General features: G+C 39.2%; 1 protein-coding gene across 8 annotated transcripts in view; it reads left to right on the top strand.

Annotated features, from left to right (window-relative positions):
• Nucleotides 1-15,115, top strand: part of LOC126334718 (transmembrane protein 94) — a 461,078-nt gene that overhangs the window by 361,805 nt on the left and 84,158 nt on the right. For all 8 annotated transcript variants that reach the window (XM_049997238.1, XM_049997237.1, XM_049997233.1 and 5 more), the window contains one exon: nucleotides 7,511-7,685. In XM_049997238.1, coding sequence (XP_049853195.1) covers nucleotides 7,511-7,685 — 175 coding nt within the window. The remainder of the gene's footprint in view (nucleotides 1-7,510; nucleotides 7,686-15,115) is intronic.

Below are 15,115 nucleotides of genomic sequence, written 5' to 3'. Positions count from 1 at the left end.
AAAATTACATACAATAAAATCTTAACACTTAATTACCCCTTGCTCAAATTATCATTTCATCCTCTATGAATTCTTCTATTGAATTGTAGCATTTCTCCCACTGAATCTGCTGTAGGCTTGTTTTAAATTTCTGACTTCATATTAAATATGTTTTTGCCCATTAGCTTGTTAAGTATTGTCATCCCCATATACTGTGGAGTCTATGCACATAATTTCAGTTGTTTGTTGGTAGCATAAAATTATTTTTATTGCTTGTTATATGTGTGATTAAAATGATTCTTCTCAAATAAATTTGTCCACTGTGTAGGAAGATTATAATTTCATAAATGTACTATGGCGGGAACAGTTTGGGTTTCCAATTTCTGAAACAGTGGGCGGCAAGTTTCTGCTGTGCAGTACACATGTATCTGACAATTTTCTTTCACAGTTTCGGTATTCAAAATATACTATTTGAACTTCTCCAAAAAATTAGACTCTATCTAATAACAGATTCAAATAACTATGGTAAATAATTTGTTGTGTAGTAAAGTCAGTAGTGTTTGCATTGCAAATGCAAAACACACAGTTTATTTGATAGGAAATCAACATGTGTGTTCAAGCTTACGTTCTTGTCCACATCTAGTCCTAGGAATTTGACCATGTCAACTTCTTCCATAAGCTGATTGTTAAGTTGTATTTTAAGTTCCTCATATTTTGAGTGTTTGGTTTTGAAATGTACCACATGGGTTTTTGCAATATTCAATTTCAACCCATTTAACTAGAACTAGTTTTCTAAGGTATCCAGTGTGCTTACGATGTATCTTGGAATTTTTTCTGCATTGTCATCTTCAGTTAAAACATAAGTGTTGTCTCCAAACAGAACTGCTGGGGAATTTATATTTATGGGTAAGCCATTTTCTTAGAATAGGAATAGAACTGATCCCAAGATGGGACCTTGAGACACACTTTGTGATACTCTATTCCATTTTGAACAAAATTCACTGCGTCTAAAGTGATAGTTACCCTTTGTTTTCTGATGTGTAAGTACACTGTGAGCCAATTTAGAGCATTGTTCTTAAAACATTATTTGTCTAATTTGTAGATAACCAGGTCTTAGTTCATGGAGTCAAATGATTTTGAGAGAGCACAGAAGATACCTACAAGTTTACTCCTCTGATGCAATGATTTGCATTGTTGAATGAAATTTTCACTCTACAGCAGAGTGTGTGCTGATATGAAACTTCCTGGCAGATTAAAACTGTGTGCCGGACCGAGACTCGAACTCGGGACCTTTGCCTTTCGCGGGCAAGTGCTCTGCCAACTGAGATACCCAAGCACGACTCACGACCCTGAAAGAATAGAAATAGGCTGATAGTTTCCCATATCTTCCATTGACCCTTTCTTGGGGAAATGACTTACTTCGGCATACTTCTAAACATCAGGAAACCATCCCTACTGTAAAGATTGGTTGAATATTTTAGTTACAAGAGGTGCTATTATGCCACACACTATTTTAATCACTTTAGTGGGTATCTCATCCAACCCACCTGAGGTTTTTTTTTTAATCATAATATAACATTCTCCACATCCTTTATTGTGACTTTTTTTAAATGTATAAGATACTCAGCTTCTTAGTGGAGATGAAAGAGATTTACTTTACTCTGATACTCCGCTACATCAACATCTGACTGTTCCACATTTGTAAAGTATTAGTTTAAACACTCTGATATTTGAGCTAGGTTTACAATAAAGCTGTGATCTACTTTAATCCTAGATATTTCAGTACTACTAACTGGAACACCTAACTCTCATTTGACAATGGACCAAACTGTTTTTGTCTTACTTTTTATGTTGTACAGGGTGTATACGACCCGGGACAACCGGGAGATCCGGGAAATACCCGTGAATTTTTTCATCTGGGAGAAAACCGGGAATTTTTTAGAATTCCAGGAATTTTTCATTATTTTAGTTTTCAGTTAATTTTTTGTAATTTTGGCTAGTAAGAACCGATACTCTAACAAAGGATATTACTGTATCTAGGATTAAAGTAGATCACAGCTTTATTGTAAACCTAGCTCAAATATCAGAGTGTTTAAACTAATACTGGAGAATAATACTGCAGCAACAAAACATGAACGAGAGAATAAAACTTAAATTGCAAAGGAAATGCACCATATATGGGGAAAAAACACAGAGTTCATACAAACGTCTGCCAACAGCAAAATCCAAAATGTGTGAAATGCCTTAGGAAGACTATGTAATGCTTCGTAACAACAAGTCATCTCCAATGTGCGTGACACCACAACTGTTTACATTAGATTCATTTAAGCAGTTACGAGCAGGCTCAAGTGCATGCGCAGTTGAATTGCATATGAGAAGTACCTTCTCTCACTTCTGGATACAGAAATGTCACTGTTGGCTGTGTAAGCAGCAAATTGTGGTATCTGAACCGGGCAGAAATTTTGAGGCACAAATTCATATTTTGAGGAAGAAAACCTTGTCACAAAGCGCCTAGCATCTAGTGCACATTGGTCTACCCATTACTGGAGTATATGAATGAAATGTGAAACTATACCTAACATAAAGCTTTGTGTTTGTAGTAGGCCAGATAGGCATTTGATATTGGTACCTCGTGAATTATATTCTGTCGATTTATAAAAATGACCATTATTACCAAAACAGTCTCACTTATATGGTGTGCTTTAAAATTCCTGCAATATTAGAAATGCCTGTTTTCTTTCATCTATCAGATAGTGACAAAATAAACATAATTAGATCGAGAAACCACACCACCATCTACTATTGCCTTTGTTCGAAATATCGTAGATCCAGGGCTGATGTGCAGAGGAGTCTGAGCTATAGTGGTGGATGGAAGGCATTAGTCTCCACATGATCCGTGTTTACATTTAGTAATTTTTCTGTTTCCTCTTCGTTTACTGCTCTCACGTCAAATTGATTTCTATGGCTGGAAGCTATCAAGTGAATTAAAATACATTCACGTAATTACAGGAGGCTAAAATATGTTGTTAGTTTCAGATTTTATTTTATTTCCACCTTTATAACAGCCGAGCATTAATCGCCTTGCAGAATAATGAAGTTACTTTTATCGCTTTGCTAAAAAAACTCGGCTTTTATCTATCTTTTCTGCTGAGGCAGCCAATTTGTTTGAAACAAAGTGTTTACCACAGTATTGGTTAGTTTCAACTGTTCGTTGCATTTCAAATGCACATTTACATTTCTAACATGTATGGCATTATGCCATAATAAAAAACACAACATGAGAAAATACAGTACTAGTACTCCAAGACAATTTAACGTCCTGAAAACCACACTGAAGAGCATCAGGTCGAGGCCTACTTCATTGGCAATCTGGACATATGAATGTGTACTTTAAGCGGTTTTATCATTTCAGTGTGGTTCACGAAATTCCGACACTCTTGGAGTATCCTCTGATATCTTGTTTATTTTATGACATGATGTAAGATCTTTTAATGTTTTACACATACGGGCTTGCTACATCGTCGCGCAAGTGTGGTGACGTGTCTTATCTGCCGCTCTCTAGCAGCTGATGGCACAAATCTATTTCTAACAGATTGTGGGAAAAATTGCGAATTGTGGTTTGAAAAGCGGTATTTTCAAAGTAAATTTCCTTTTACGCAAGATGAACTATGTACGATGAATTTCTTAAATCGCAGAGTGTTTGAATCTCATTAGAAATCAGCTCTTTGATGACAATCCATTTGGAAGAATTTCGAGCCCAGATCAGAGATTTATGACGGTATTAAACATTTTATTGACACATTTGTGTGATGTATCTTAAAGCGTAAAACTCACAAAGAAGATCAAGATTATATCTGAAAGCTTAGCTTCTCTTGCAGCTTACTAACCTTAGAGACAAATACTGTATCTGAAAGCTTTTCTTTTCTTTTAGCTGCACTATGTATATTAACTTTCCCTATTTTGGCAACACCCAGCGGGTATGATTATTTCTTCACTCAGACCGCTAATGTGGTAACAGGGCAGTTTTAACACTTGTCTATCTGCATGTCCTATGAATAATACACTGCTTTGCGCTCCAGTGTTGACAAGAACTCTTACACCTTTTCCTCAAACTTTGCTGTTGAGGAGGATATTCGCCACCTCATTTACGACACTGTGATGGACTGAGTGTGTGAATTTTGCAGGGGGCATTGTCGGGCAGTGTGACTTACCCCCTCGACCGTTTCCTGGGCGATTTTGGGGTCGTGGTGAATTGTTCCCTCTGCTGATTGTGCAAGGGGCCCCCGTTTCTTGGATTCTGCGGGCAGCATGACCAGCCTTTCAGCAGTGTTGGCATGACTGCTCATATTTAAAACTTGGATGCTATTGATCATTTGGATGCACCAAACTGGCAATAAAATACTCTACCTCCTCTCGCATCATCGCGAGTCGTGTGACATCATGCAATGAGGCGGGTGATGCTATTTGTACCTCTCCTCCAACATACGGGTCGATTCCACGCATAAATACATCATTTGAGCAGGCTTCCACCTGCTTAATTAACACCTCATTTTGGGCAGAATCCGAACCCAGCATGTAAGTGCGGCAAGTCACAGTACGGATTCAATCAGCAAATGTCTCTACATCCTCCCCTTGCTTCTGGTGGAGGGTGGACAATTTGTCCCTTTAATAGCTGACGTCATGCCCATCCAATTACCTCTCTTAACCCAGCCTCTAACGTGGTAAAAGAGGTGGTGTTGCTAAGGTTGTGAACTGATTCGATATATGTACGGGTGTCACCTGACAATTTAAGGCGGAGTCATTTAATAGGAAATTGTTTGGCCAAGTGCAAATGTGGCCTTCATCTCGGACAGTTTGTAGAAAGGAATTTATTTGTTTGTTAGGTTTCCCAGAAAACGTCAGATTGAAATTGACTGCAGGGAAACTGTTGGCCAAAGTTACAATGGATGGCTGGGGTACTGTGCTACTTAACGTGGTTGCAGGCGTCATTTGCGGTGCAGCAGGGTGTGTTACTGATGCACTTAGTTTGGCAGACTGTGTTTGAGCTAATTTTTGGCATTCTTCCGTCAGTTCTATCTTTCTCAACATTAACTTATCGACTTATACTTGAAGGGCAGCTACTGGGTCTGGTATTTCCGTGGGTTGGGGGTTCCCTTTGCCAGTGGCGGTACTATGGGTTTGAGGCATGGTTACAATATTAGGACACCTAGTGCTTGCCGAAAACTTTACAATTAGAGCACAAAAAAAGGGCCTACACTCAACAGAGCACAAAGAAAAGGGGGCCTACACTCAACAAGATGATGGCGTAGATGGCAGCAAGGAGGAGGTGGTGGCAAAGAAAAAATTGATCAATGAACGTACAGAAGCTGTAGTTGAGGCAGTGGTGGGTCATCGATGACTGCATCCCGTTGGACGATGGCGGCAGGAAACAGCAGCAAAGATGATGTTGGTCGGCAGTGTCGACGGCTGTGCAACGTGCCTCAGCTAGTCAGCTGGAATGCAGCAGTTGGCTGTGTGGCGCGGCTAGGCGCTTGGCCACACATGTGGCCTGGCATTCACTGTGGCAGCTCTTAGGAGAGGACGCTGAAATGGTGGAAGGCTGCGTGACGAACTATGAATGCGTGCTCTTGTTATTGCACGTCACACCTGGCGAGTCAAGCACGAAGTACTACTGGCAGCTTCATTGGATACGGCATGCTGAACTTCAGTTAGGTTGATAAGACGGGCCTAACAGTGAGTGATCCCACTGCTGGCACCAGATTTTAATATGTCAGGGTTGGTGAGGAATGGAAAGCAGTAGGCACCCGTTGAGGTGATGTAGTTAAACATTTTTTAATAGACATGATGGTTTCTTTAAGTAAAAAGTAGTTCAAGGCAGGCCAAGAGAAGCCGCCAAAACTGAATGGGCTGTTGCCGAAGAGAGCAGGAGAGGAGAGCATCTAACCGGGTTTGAAGCTGCCAACAGAAGAGGACAGAGGGTGTGTCCACTCCCGGCAGCTGGCCATGGCTCCATTTCCACATGACCACCTCCAAACCTCCCTATTGGACAGCCAAATTGTAGATGTATGGTTCAGTAGCGTTACCTCGTCAGCAACACATGTGTTTAGCGGCTGATGGTTCAACACGTGAATTTCGAAGTTGTTCCGTCCAGTATAATGCAATGTGACTTACGAGCTGAAACTAGCCGCCAGGCAGAAGGCACTGGCGAACATCAGTAGAAATATAAAAAATTAATTATTTATAATATTACATCCATTCAGTAATGGCCCCCCACTGTACAACAGAAACACCATATTTCCATAGCACAATAAATGACGGAAATGAAAGCGGTATCAGAATCATGTGTTGTATTTATGGAGTAGGAACCACACATTGTGCATGAAAATAGTGAGCCCGTAACAGCTCTATTTGACTGACTGAAAGAATGATCTCTTGCTTAAAGTGGCACACTATGTTAATAGATATTGCAGGTGTGCCTGTATGGTATCAGCAAAAACAGATTGTGCAGTTAACTGAATTTCAGTTAGACTATATTGTAGACTTGAAGGAGACTAGTTCAACTTTATTAAGATTTGCCAACACACAGGATGTTAGGTATCAGCTGAATTGTTAGCAGTTTGCAAGGAAGTTGAGTATGCATCCAGAAGTGAGTATGATTCTAGATGGCAGTAATGTGCAAATTCATGCCTGGACTGCTTCATCAGATGAGGAACCATTACTGGTTGCATGGAGATTGCAGCATGAATTAGCACCAGTGTTGTACCCAGAGTGTCAGCTAAGGCCATCAGAAAAAAATGTTACCTACCAATTGGACTACAGCTGAAGGTGCCTGTCTTAATCAACACTGAACAGGGCAAGGCAAATCAGGAACATTGTTTAGTATATTGTTGTCACACACATGCAAGAGAGAGATTGTCGTCAGCAAGACAGTGACCTTATACACACATCTTATGCTGTCATATGCTATCTCAGATGTTTATTTACATCAAACTTGTCCTCGTTTGAGTATGTGTGGAACGTGATGACATGGTGCCTGGCCTGAACTTCGCTATCAGTGACATCTCATGACCAGTAACAGGTGGATGTGGAGTGGTCCATTACCTCGTGTAGTTGTCTCCGAGACATCTATAATTACATTTACAAAAGACTACTGGAGGCTGTGTAAGATAGGTTAGAGAAACTGAATTTTAGGACAATCTGTATATAGAAGGATAGCCCTGGGTTAATGATAATTTGCTGTGCATAATGTGTGAAAGAAACCTCTCTGAGGTATAACCATTCCTTCAGGGTATCATTTTTCTGTAATGTGAATCAGTAAATGTACATTTCTTGGTGGACACTAATACAAAAATATGAAATGTAGTCTACAATAAATTAAAAGGACATAGTATCATGACTTCAAATATTCCAATTCCAAAACAGCAAATTGTATTACCCTAAGTAATCCAATTACGATGTAAAACTATATAATATATCTTTATCTCAGTTTACTTTCACTGTTTATATGCTGAATTGATATTTTCTTTTCTAGTTTCGCCGTGGAGCCACTGTACCCTCAGGTCTGCCAGAAAATACCTGCATTTATACCTACAAAAGCAGCTCAAGGAGTTTCTCCTGTGGAATTAAATCGTATGCTCAATTCAATTGCTTGCTCAATTACCTTCCATAGGGAGGATCCGGTCTCCATCTTTCACTTAATATTGGAGGTAAGGACACTGGTCAGGTAAGATTTATCAGTGTTGCAGCCGTAGTCTACACGAATGAAAATTCTTCACGAAACCATGGCAGTCTTCAAGATAAACTTGCAGAATTTAAGGTCCAGCAAAATGCTGATTTTCTACGAGCATATACTTACTTGTAGCTCATGAAATTTTCTAAATTTTGCAAAGATGTGCCTACATGTTACCCAAAAACAGTGCCAAATCTGAAAACCTGAACATCATGATGTAGTCAAGAACTCAATTGTACAAGTGTCTACACATGGTACTCTCTTTCATATTTATCTTTTATTTCCTAAGTACATTATTATACGTGTAAGTGGTATAATACAGTACAGTTGTTCAACAAACTTGGTGTCATGTTAAGAAACTTCCTGGCAGATTAAAACTGTACACCGGACCGAGACTCGAACTTGGGACCTTGGCCTTTAATGGGGAAGTGCCATGTTGTTTGTTTTAGAGTCATCTACCCAACTGCATTTCAACATTGTTTGACCATTGTTGATTTTGACTGTAACCCAAATATGTTTTGTTTGACAGGTTAGTTACACCACAGACTTGAAAATGATTATACAGTTGAAATTGTGAAATAGTAGAGAAAGATTACACCAGTCATTCTGATGCCTCACAAATCATTGTGCCCGTATTAGGCATCATTAAGACTATAAAAACAGATGGAAGGCATCAATGTTTGAGAAATGCTTATGTCAATAAAAACATGCTTTGTAATTATAGTACTCATTGACATGGCTTTGGTGTATGTATTTTATCTAAGTTTTTATGCTTTACATGGTGTTGGTAACAGAAATTTCATAGCTTGCACCACTTTTGAATGACATCAGTGTTTGTTCACTGCCATTTTATAGAAACATTTATTTTATAACTAAAAACATTTTATATCTAAATTTTTGGTAAGTAGGATAATAAAATCAGATATGGATATATGTGTGTGTGTGTGTGTGTGTGTGTGTGTGTGTGTGTGTGTGTGTGTGTGTGTGTCTGTCTGTGTGTTGGAATTTATTTTACTGACTTAATTCTTAATTTTCATATTGAGCATTGTTATTTTCTGCTGCCATTCAAACTGTCAAACGAATTCTTCATTCAGCTCAATAAATTTCTATGGCATAACTCTTATCTTCTTCTGTCAGAAGAAGGAGCCACTGAGTCCAAAAGCTTGTAAATCATGTTGTGTGTGTGTTCCCCTATCGCCATTTGGTGAGTAGCTCTTTTATCTATCCATTCACATTATAAAATGTAATTGGTACCTTTTGTTGGACACTTCACAATATTTCTTAGCATGATGGTTTTGAGTGAATTTATGTATTTTGTCAAAATTATGCATTATTAAAACTGCAACAACTTGACACGTTTTGTAGTTGTGACTATGAGAAGACTGGAAACGGACGTTGACCATTGTTAGTGTCATTGCCGAGGGAAAACTTGTGCTGCATTGTAACTACCACCTCCTCCATAGGTGATCCACCTGCCTCTTTTATTTCACTCTGCTGATCCCTCCTGCTCACTACAATTCACTTCTTACCTGGGCATAGCCACACCTTCAGTATATGCATTAAACCAATTCTCCCCTTGTGCAAACAGGTACTGTCAGTGTGTGGCACATACGACGTTATCAAATTACACGTTACAATTCATTTATCAATATCTCATATGCTGCCTTGTATAAAAGCTGGTCTGTTATATTCTGTTAATGCCTATGTTTTTATCTCTGAACAATTTAATTACCTATACAATACAACATGTGATCTGGTCCTGTCAACAAAATCTGTCATAAATGCTCGTTACACAGTTTGCATGGATGAAGTTCAGTGTGAGTGTGACAGCGTAATAGGTTCGTGATACTGATTGGCCTAGCAGAACATGCTTGTTGGAATATGGATACTATATGCAACTACTACAGCACCAAAGCCAAACACTGCCTCAACCACGAGCAGTATATCAAGTTTCGTGAGGACTGTGTGCTTCTGAGGAGGCAGTGAATGCAAGAGTAGAAAATAAGAAAAAATAAATGATAGTCTATTAGGTGCCTTTTCGTGCTATACATGTTGCTGTTGTTGTGGTCTTCAGTCCAGAGACTGGTTTGATGCAGCTCTCCATGCTATTCTATCATGTGCAAGCTTCTTCATCTCTCAGTACCCACTGCAACCTACATCCTTCTGAATCTGTTTAGTGTATTCATCTCTTGATCTCCCTCTACAATTTTTACCCTCCACGCTGCCCTCCTATACCAAATTGGTGATCCCTTGATGCCTTGGAGTATGCCATACCAACCAATTGCTTCTTCTAGTCAAGTTGTGCCACAAATTTCTCTCCAATTCTATTCAATACCTCCTCATTAGTTATATGATCTACCCAGCTAATCTTCAGCATTCTTCTATAGCACCACATTTCGAAAGCTTCTGTTCTCTTCTTGTCTAAACTATTTATCGTCCACGTTTCACTTCCATACATGGCTACACTCCATACAAATACTTTCAGAAACGACTTCCTGACACTTAAATCTATACTTGATGTTACCAAATTTCGCTTCTTCAGAAACGATGGTATGCATATGAATTTATTAATCTCATAATATAAATACTTTATCTCTGGTAGTAGAAAATCATAGTACACAACATAGAAATCAAGCCAGTAGATTCAACCTACAACATGCATACATATTGTGAAGATAGAACAATGTATCCATATCTGATCCTTAAATCCTACATATGAAAATTTAGGTGTAAAATACTTTTAGTTATAGAATATACACTTTTATGAGATCTAAATTTTGAATGGAGAAATGCAGAACAATTCTGACTGTCAGTGAGGCTTGTCCAACAGCCTCAACTGTTCGCCTGGAGCATCGCCTTTAGACGTAAGTATATGTGCATGAAAAAGTGCCTAAAACAGAACTGCCTTTCCACATCAATGATACAGAAAAACAGAGTGCAGAATTATCTTTGGATGGATGTGTAAGAACAATAACCTTCCATACAATCATTCTCTGTAAGACCAATACTTTCCCATACAACTGTTCTGTCTTTTCTTGTCTTTGGAAAAGTTTAAAAAAATGAAGTTTACAAAAGAAAAATTCCTTAATATAAAATGGAAACTTTTGTGATACTCTGTAGCTAATCTTTACCTACCCACGAACTGGTGTTTTGCTTCTAAGGCCATCATAAGTTGTTGTCTTATGATGGGCTTGTAAGTTGAAAGTTGGTTTCTGAGTAAATAAATAATACCTTATCTTGAAACTCTGAACTGGTTTACCTGTAATAGTCTTTGTGAACCACATTGGTGCTGCTTGTTTCAACTTCATCAATGTTGTAGTTGTCTCTGTACTAGGATCTGAGAATTTTCCAAGTGGTTCATTTTCCTGTATAGTAAGACAGTTTACTTCTTATTTTAACTAGTGCTTGCATTTTAACTTAATGTACAATATTACAACAGTTAGTAAGAGGAAACATTGGTCCTCTGTTCAGTTTGACATTAGTAAGCAGACTAATAACAGTTTTCACAGATCTCTTTACATCTTCTGTCCTGCCATAACACTGAACATCATTCAGCATTCTCACTGGTACACTGTGCTACTCCACATCAGGATGCCTGACTCAAGGAGGTTACATCACTAGTATTAATAAAGCCCGGGTGAGAAAACTAGGAAAGTGACAACAAGGAGTTAAGGACATTCATGTGTACTACATTGGACAACTAGAAACTGTCTATACATAATATTAATTTATCCATTGTAGTAATTGCCAAGTTCTATTCCTTTGGATTCTTTGATTTTTTTTAAAAAAAGCAACCAACCAGTTTTTTATATTTTTTCATTGATGCCAATACATGTTTTGGGCTTTCACCTATCTTCAGTTGGTGTAACACATATTTGAATCTTCAGTAAATACATCATTTAAACATAGACAATAATTTGTATGCTACAACTGGCTTTCTACTTTGCTTGTTGTTATCCCCAATTTTGTGTTCATAGATGTGACGCAAACACTTTTACACTCATATCTTTCACAATAACAGAAAGATCATCTTGCAGAAACTTTGTGGTTTGGCTTGGGGATCATCAGCTCTAATGCTAAGAACATCTGCTCCTGGACTGGTGTACCTTGTGACAGAATATTGCACTGCTGTATGGATCAACAGCGCATACACCAGGCTCTTGGATAAGCAGCTCAACCAGACTACACACACCACCATAGTAACAATCAGAAACACTCAATCTTTCTGGTGTCTATTCTCAGCCATATAGTTCCCCCATTTTGCAATGAGAATCTGCTCTCAAGCAGGAGTTTACAAAAATAACTAGTGATTCTTACCTCTGTGTGCATGAGGAATTCTTGAACGGAATAAAAAGACTCTTTGCTCCTGTCATCCACATCTAAGAAGTCCAAAATCTTTGATGGGCAGTAGAGCAACAACAGACTCAGGGACAGAAGTATGACAGAATAGTGCTACCCCAGAAAAGATGAGGATGCCCTGCATCTCGACCAGGTTTTGAAGAACATCGCACTCAACTGCACTCAACAGAATGAGGACAAGTAATGAAATATGTGCTGACTCAATGTGCAAATAAGGATTAACAACATTGCCCAGGTGTGATTATGGTGCAGAACAACAAACTATTCAGCATGCATATGTGCCCAAAGCAATCCTTCCGTTATGCTCCAGAGGAGTTCCATTTGGCAAAATACATCAGTTGTGTATCTTCAGAAATTGGATATACAGTATATCTGTGACCTTCTGTGCTTTGTAAATTCTGTAAATTGAATTAAATAATGGAAAATTGAGGCTGAAATAATGGCAGTATTATGAAAGGATAGATTGCTATTCAACATATAAAGAAGTTGTTGAGTCGCAGACAGGCACAACGATCCAGTCTTTCTCTTGTTCCTGTCTGTGACTGAACATCTTCTTTATATGGTGAGTAGCAGTCTTTCACACATTGTAAATTTAATTAACTTATAATAATTTTTTTCCCTATGTGTTTTATATGTATATAGTTAAAGAAGGACTGTTTCCTTCTGTGATTTGTTGTTAGTCATATGCTAAATATATAAAGAAATAAATTTGCGGTACAATTGTTACGTTTGCAACAGGTAGATGATATCTTCTGCAGACCTCCAAATTCACCCGTCTTACTTTTCCTGAAGTGTTGTCAATAGCAAAAGCATTTGAAATAATTTAGGTCAATACTTAGCAGCTACTGACTCTTGCAGAAGTAGCAGCAGTACCACAGTACCACAATCTTTATAGTGTCAGCACTCAGCTTCATTATCCACAACTTATTTGTTATCAGTAGCATCTCCTTATCACAGTCCATTATTTATGTTCGAAAACAGCCCTTATGTTGCATTTAGAATCATGTGCATAACACATAATATGAAATTTAATCTGTGGCAATATATTTCGACATTGTGCTATTTTATGGAGGAAAGTAAAATAGATGTGAAAGAAAGGGGGGGGGGCAATAGAGGGAGAGGGGGGGAGAGAGAGAGAGAGAGAGAGAGAGAGAGAGGGGGGGGGGGGGGGGAGAGAGAGAGAGAAGAAGAAGAAGAAGAAGAAGAAGAAGAAGAAGAAGAAGAAATACTTTCCTTTATTAGTCCTTCACCACTACACAACACTATATTACACAACTGGAAGTTAGAAGCAAAACTTGTTCATCTACATCTACATCCATACTCCGCAATCCACCTGACGGTGTGTGAAGGAGGGAATCATTGTTTTTCTCATTTGTTCCAGACTGTGCTGAGGCATAGCCAGGGAGCACAAGGGCTGTGTTGCCATGGCAGCTTATTCTTGTGTATCTGCAATGATTGAGAGAGGAATGGCCGTCAGGGTCGCCAGAAATCCTTTCTGGCCTCATGAAGGCTCATCTCTTTGTTGCTTTCAGAAGGTGGTGGAGTTGGGTGTTGTCTTGGTTCATCTCAAGTGTTCTGTTATGTAGCTTCATGTAGTCTCTTTCTTGGATTGCAGTTAATAGTGTGATATTCTGCCTGTCAGCACATTCAACTTCTGCAGCAGATCCTTGTCTCTTGTTTTACTGAGACTGTTATAGCATCAGACAGACTCCTGTAATAGCATCAGACAGACTCCTGTAATGGTACATAACATTTTGCCTATTGGAACACTACCAGATGATGGGCCCTGAAATGTCTTTTCTACACATCCACTGGTGTCAATTGCAGCTGCATATTTTTTAACATTTTTGATAGCAGATACGAAAAACATTTTCAAAACAAAGGGTACCTTGGAAAAAAGATTAAAGATGACTTTTTGTTGTCAATGAGGTGTAAAATGAAGTCCACATTGTTTCACTGATAAATAAATATCATAGTTTCGGCAGTACTGCATTTTGTCAACAGAGCTAATGAACACCCACACATTCACTTTACTTAAAACATTTTTCGTTGTGGGATGGAGTTGGAGGTAGGAGTTACCTTTATACTAAGCGACTATCCCAGCACCCGATTCTAGTAGCAGGTTGTATATCTAATGGCTTCCAGAGGCACAAATAACTGACTTTTTTTATTTCACATAATTACTGACTGAATTTAAAAATTAAAAACTGTATCATAATCTACTCATCAAGATGTATAACCTTACGTTAAAAGTGTAAAACTTAGGCATTGCGGTGATGTATCTGATGGTGCACAAATACTTCGACTTTATTCACCCAGTATTTGAGAATGAGAGTGCAGTAACCACCAGGAAGATCACGGGAAGCGCACATAGGCATGGCGCGTCACGGACTGTAGTTGCCGCAAGTAAAGTCCCATCAGCCAGAGGGCAAACGAGAATTCGGCCATGCCCTCTGCCAGCGGAACAACAACAACTCACGCAGTACGGGTTGTGCCCAGTCAGTTTTACATCGGGCATGCCTAGCAGACAGTTCCCGGTCAACACTATGTGAAGTGTGACGGACAACGTGAATCGTGTTAATACACAATTGGTGATGAGTAGGGTTGTTCTTTCGCGTGTTGCGTCATTGTTCTGGTTTCGCAGCTTGTCCCCGGCATGGAGGATTTAGTGGGGGGTTTTGGTTAAGCAGCAGATGGAGCTCATGGCAACCATGAAACAAGCGCTTCTGGTGGTGCTCTCCACGCAGTCTGCTCCAGCGCCGTTCCCTCCTCCCTTTCCCCCATATGACAGAGGATTGGGATGCTTATGAACATCGCCTTCGGCAGCATTTCCAGGTACTTCATGTTACCGATGCGGAGGTATGTCATGCTCTTTTCTTATCTTGGACATCACCGTCACTGTATCAAGTTTTGCGGCAGCTAGCGCTGATGCAGGAACCCTCGTCCTTGTCTTTTGCGCATTGTGTTCATTCTTGTCATCATATTATCATCGCCGCACGCATGTTGTGGCGGCTAGGGTCGAGTTCTATCAATGCAAGAAACAGCCCC

The sequence above is a fragment of the Schistocerca gregaria genome, chromosome 2, assembly GCF_023897955.1.
Source record: "Schistocerca gregaria isolate iqSchGreg1 chromosome 2, iqSchGreg1.2, whole genome shotgun sequence".
Taxonomy (NCBI): Eukaryota; Metazoa; Arthropoda; class Insecta; order Orthoptera; family Acrididae; genus Schistocerca; species Schistocerca gregaria.
Note: the sequence above shows the minus strand (reverse complement) of the source record. Positions and strands in the feature narration are given on the sequence as shown.